The 5,777-nt window shown below is 40.7% G+C and overlaps 1 protein-coding gene across 2 annotated transcripts; it reads left to right on the top strand.

Annotated features, from left to right (window-relative positions):
• Positions 1–260: 260 nt before the first annotated feature.
• LOC107716053 (zinc finger and BTB domain-containing protein 18.2-like) lies at positions 261–4,022 on the top strand. 2 transcript variants are annotated; one of them, XM_016522372.1, is made up of 2 exons: positions 261–427; positions 2,457–4,022. In XM_016522372.1, the coding sequence occupies exon 2, from the start codon at positions 2,471–2,473 to the stop codon at positions 3,830–3,832; it is 1,362 nt and encodes a 453-aa protein (XP_016377858.1). In that variant the 5' UTR covers positions 261–427; positions 2,457–2,470; the 3' UTR covers positions 3,833–4,022. The 2 variants fall into 2 exon arrangements, with proteins under 2 accessions (XP_016377858.1, XP_016377859.1); XM_016522373.1 differs by lacking the exon at positions 261–427 and adding an exon at positions 962–1,069.
• Positions 4,023–5,777: the final 1,755 nt, after the last annotated feature.

The raw sequence follows: 5,777 nt of genomic DNA, 5'->3' as shown, positions 1-5,777 counted from the left end.
TTTTTTTGCTCTCTCTCTCTCTCTCTCTATATATATATATATACACATATATACAGATATATATATATTGCAATTTTAACTTTATGTTTATAATATACTATATATACATTATAATATTTATTTTTTCTCAATATAACAAAAATGAATGGTCTTTAATAAATGCAGAACGAGTAACACAGCTGTCTTTTAAGTGAACACTGCTACTTACTGCCCCAGTGTGAGCTTGTCCTGAAGTACAGTACACTGGTGTTATCGCGAGACTGGACCATTAACAACCTGCTTGACACACACACACACACACACGAACACACACGCAGCGCAGATCTTCACGCGCACCGGACTCGAATCGCGCCGAGGAGCGGAAACACAGACTCCAACATCTGGACACACACCATGAGAGCACGCGGCTCCATCTGAGCACTCAGCGGTGAGTACGCGCTTTGATGCGGACCTGAATGTGACACACACGTTTGATCCGCCGCCGCTCCTCACGAGACCGGAGTTTCTAATGCAGCTCAGCGCACCAGTTTACGAGATGTTTGGGCGTGAAATAAGACGTTAAAGGAGGAGGAAAAGCGCGTAAAAGCTCAGCGTAATGCGCCGCTGTCTTGTTCTCGCGAGTTTGTTTTCTAACAAAAGTATCCTGTCATGAGCTCGCTCGCGCTTCGAACACTTTCATATGAGCGAGACGCGTCCGTCTGTCTGTCTGAGGATCGTGTTCAAATTGAAACGCGTTAAAATGCAAGAACTCAGAAGTTTGAGGTTCCTCAGAGGAACATATGGCATAAAGACACAGCTGGAGATTTGAGGCTGATGTCAGAGCAGCTGACTCTAACAGATCACACACACACACACACACATGGACGAGAGGTCGCGTTCAGTCGTCTGGTGCTCTGGAGCTGTGCTTCTCATTGCGTTTATATGATGTTCGTCGTGTTTGAGTTCGCAAACTTGCGTTTGGAGATGTGAGGTGTTGTTTGCGCATGACTGGACTGACGCTCATTCACTGCTGCTGTTCGATGGGAAGCGCAAAGTGAAGATCAACTTGTGCGAGCGCTGAAACAAGAGGGTATGTTGAGGTTTGCGAACATTTATAGATTCTACGCTTAAATGTTTGAGCAAGTTGCCTTTTATCCACTTTCTTGATTTAATTACATTTTTTTGACATAAACTAGCTGCGCGTCACAAACCTCTCGGAAGCACGACTTGTTTTTATTGCATTTGATTGTCTTTGGTGGCCTGTATGTTGAATTAGAAGTGAAGTAAAAAAATTTTTTGTAGCTTGAAACTATAATTGTGAGACAGCTGTTTGTTGTGCATTAAAAAGCATCTTTGAAACTCTATTAAAATGCCAGTTTTTGACAGATATACTGCAGCTGCGCTACATTAAAAACTAGTTTTTAATGTAGTATATCTTTGGTGGCCTGTAGGTTGAGTTAGAAGTGAAATAAAAGTTTATGTCGCTTGAAACTATAATTCTGAGTTTGAAACTCACAATCAAATGTCAATTTTTGACGCAGTCGATATAATGTAGCTGCATTACAAACATCTTGGAAGCACGATTCGATTTTATTGTAGTATGATATTGCATTTGTTTGTCTTCAGTGGTCTCTATGTTGAAATCAGAAGTGAAATAAATGATTTTTTTGTAGCCTGAAACTATAACTCAAGAGTTCTGAGTTAAAAAGCATCTTTGAAACACAATTGCATGTCAGTTTTTGAAATATACTGAAGCTGCGCATTGCAAACATCTTGGAAGCACAACTTGTTTTTATGATATTGTATGTATACTGCATGTTAAATCAGTAGTGAAATAATTATTTTGTAGCTTGAAACTATAATTGTGAGACAGCTGTTTGTTGTGCATTAAAAATATATACAGATATACTGCAGCTGTGCATTGCAAACATCTTGGAAGTACAATTCGTTTTTAATGTAGTAGGATATCACTTTTGTTTGTTTTCAGTCGCCTTATGTTGAATTAGGATTATTTTGTAGCTTGAAACTACAGTTCTGAGGTCTGAGTGTTTGAAACTCACAATCAAATGCCAATTTTTGACAGTCGATACAATGTAGCTGCATTACAAACAGCTTGGAAGAACTTTTTTTTCAGTGGCCTTCAGTGTGTTTTCATGCCTGCGTGTTGAATTAGAAGGATTTTCTGTGAGATAACACCTTTTTCTTTTTTTTTGGGCATTCCAAAAAAATCAAGTTGTTTATTTTATACAATTCAGATTGTTTCAAAGCAGCTTTGCAGGAAAATAACATGCAAACTTCTTCATATACGAGAAGCGCTAGAAGAAAAAAAGCCGCTTGGAAACCCACGGGTCGTGTTTGTAATGCAGCACACAGCGGGTTGGGTTTACTTTTGTTTGTCTCCGGCGGCCTGTAGATGCACTGTTGTGAATGGCTACCCGGCGTTTATTTAACATCCAGTTTTTCCTGTTTTCCGGCAGGTCACGCCATAAGAATGGAGTTCCCAGACCATAGCCGCCAGTTACTGCAGTGTCTGAGTCAGCAGAGACACCAAGGCTTCCTCTGCGACTGCACTGTGCTGGTGGGAGAGACGCGGTTCAAAGCGCACCGAGCCGTCCTGGCCTCATGCAGCATGTACTTCCACCTCTTCTACCGCGACCAGCTGGACAAAAGAGACGTGGTGCATCTGAACAGCGACATCGTGACGCCGCCGGCGTTCGGGCTGCTGCTGGAGTTCATGTACGAGGGAAAGCTGGAGTTCAGCGCTCTTCCGGTGGAAGACGTCCTGGCAGCCGCCAGCTACCTGCACATGTACGACATCGTGAAGGTGTGCAAAGGAAAGCTGAAGGATAAGGAGCTGTGCGAGGCGGTGCATGACACAGATTGCGGCAGGCAGAAGGCGAACGGTCACCCCGACGGGTCCCCGGATCTTGTAGGTGTCAATTATGTGTCAGCCGAGGTCGAGGCCTGTGTCCGAACAGCTGGAAAAACAAAAGCTGATGTCAGTAGTTCGGCCGTCCCCGTGTCCCAGAGGTCCCGGGTGTCGGATGACACGGACCGCGCGCTGGATTTGTCTTTCAAGCCTCTGTCGAGTCGAGACGCCTTCCACCCCTCCTACGTCTCGGGACAGCTGGCCCTCGACAGCCAGCAGCAGGGCACCGAGCCACTTGTTAAAGACGAACATGACTTGCTGTCAGAGCAGGAGGACGGTGATCCGGTGAGCCCAGAGAGCCAGCGCTTTGGGAATAGCGCCAGGAGTTCGGTGGTGACAGGGTTCGCTGCCCTTTTCCCCGACAACAAGGCCACAGCTTCGCTGCTCCCTCCGGACGATGACCTGATGGAGGAGGAGAGTGGGCTGCATGTGCGTTCGGAGCATCATCTCAGGGACAGCGAGGGCGAGGATGAAGACGACCTGGCGTCCTCAGACATCTCTACATCCAGCGGGGTTCTTCTCCCGCAGGTCTGCATGTGTCCGCTCTGCAGCAAGGTCTTCCCGAGCGCACATGTGCTCCAGCTCCACCTCAGCTCACACTTCAAGGAGAAAGACGGCATTCGCTCGAAGCTCTCGCCTGACGGCTCCGTCCCGACCTGCTCGCAGTGCGGCAAGACCTTCTCCTGCATGTACACGCTCAAGCGGCACGAGCGCACGCACTCCGGCGAGAAGCCGTACACCTGCGGACAGTGCGGGAAGAGCTTCCAGTACTCACACAATCTGAGCCGGCACGCCGTTGTGCACACGCGAGAGAAACCACACGCGTGTAAGTGGTGCGAGCGGCGCTTCACACAGTCCGGCGATCTGTACCGACACATACGCAAGTTCCACTGCGGCCTCGTCAAGACGCACACTATTGGATAAAACGGGGTGCAATCACGTCCTTTTGTAGAAAAACGACATCAGTTTTTATGAATAATAGTAATAATGTAATAATAATATCCAGTATTTTGCAGGTGGCAGAAAATTGGTTCATTAATGGCTGTAAAACACATTTGTGTCCTCAGCAATCAACAATTTTATAAACTTGGGACTTTGACACACACACACACACACACACGCTTCATTGTAAGTCCTCTAGTGAATGTAGATGACAATCTGTTTGAGTTGATTTTGCCTGAATTCTTTGGTAATTTATTTGGATTCTCTGTTTGTTTGTGTGTTTTTGTGCTTTCTTTCTTTCTTTCTTCTCGGGCACATTAGACATTTGTGCCTGTTTGTTTGTGCTGTGAAAATGTGACAATCTTTATCTAGATCTTTATTTAGCCGAAGAGTAGATTAAACAACATTTTCTGTGGAATTATTGTGCTTGTCTTTTTGAAAATGATGCTAGAGCCGGACATTGCATTCAGAATATTACAAATCTTTACCAGAGTAAATATGATTAACAAGCAGTTACATGTAAAAATCATCTTCAGTCATGAAAACCTGGGTATTTCCAATACCTATAAAATTGCCTAGAAACAGTTATGAAAATGACTAAAGTCTTACATTTTAATCTAAATCGCCTAGTTCTGCTTAGCTTAATTATTGCATTGCTCTTTTTGAGTGTACTCTATTTAAAATGATTTTTAAAAATCCTTCCAGGTGACCAGAAAAGTCATGGAAATGCATTGGTCAAACAAATAAATCTGGTATTTTTATGAGGGTTATTAGAGAGAATTTGAGAGAAAAAATAATGGAAGATTTGAATAATTTTTTTCATAAATGAAAAATGTCGTGTGCAGTATAATGAAGTTGGCAACATATTCAAGAGATAAATATTTAGGTTTTCATACAAAAAAAAAAAAAAAGAAGTAGTTTGCTTCAGTATAGCTGAAAATAAAATGAAATAAATAATGACCAGAAAAGTCATGGAAATGCATTGGTCAAATAAATAAATCTGGTATTTTTATGAGGGTTATTAGAGAGAATTTGAGAGAAAAAATAATGGAAGATTTGAATAATTTTTTTCATAAATGAAAAATGTCGTGTGCAGTATAATGAAGTTGGCAACATATTCAAAAGATAAATATTTAGGTTTTCATACAAAAAAAAAAAAAAAAGGAGTAGTTTGCTTCAGTATAGCTGAAAATAAAATGTAAAAAATAAATAAAATAATAAAAAAAGGAAAATGTTTCCAATCAAACTACCATATTTTGGTGCTCATACATCCGTCACCTTTATAATCTAGTTCAATTATACAGATGTCAACATCTTCATAAAACATCAAAACTACACAAAGTAAAAGAAAACACGATCTAGGCGACATTACTGAAATCCTTAAGTCTTCAAAAATTCTATAGTTAATATAAATTTCCTAGTTCTGCTCATCTTAATTATTTCATTGTGTGTAATCTCTATAAAAATGATTTTTAAAATCCTTCCAGGTGACTGGAAAAGTCATGGAAATGCATTGGTCAAATGCTGTAAATAAATCTGGTAATTTTATGAGGGTTAAATTCAAGAAGACATAATGGAATATTTAAATCATTTTTGTTCATGAATGAAACATTTTGTGTACAATGTAATGACGTTGGCAACATATTCAAGATATAAATGATTAGGGTTTTCATAATTGTAAAAAATATCTTTGAGATCAAAGGAGTGGTTTGCTTCTGTATAGCTGAAAATAAAATAAAAAATAATAAAAAATAATGAAAATAAAAAAAGAACTTAAATTAGTCCAGAATATTTCCAATCAAACTCTACTGTATTTTGCTGCTAGTTCGTCTGTCACCTGTAGAATCTAGTGGATCTAAATTAGACATATCAACATCTTCATAAAACATCAAAACTACACAAAAAAAAATTTATTTTAAAAAACATA

This window comes from Sinocyclocheilus rhinocerous, unplaced genomic scaffold (assembly GCF_001515625.1).
Source record: "Sinocyclocheilus rhinocerous isolate Xijiao unplaced genomic scaffold, SAMN03320098_v1.1 scaffold1862, whole genome shotgun sequence".
In the NCBI taxonomy this organism is placed as follows: Eukaryota; Metazoa; Chordata; class Actinopteri; order Cypriniformes; family Cyprinidae; genus Sinocyclocheilus; species Sinocyclocheilus rhinocerous.
This window is presented reverse-complemented; position numbering and strand designations above follow the sequence as displayed.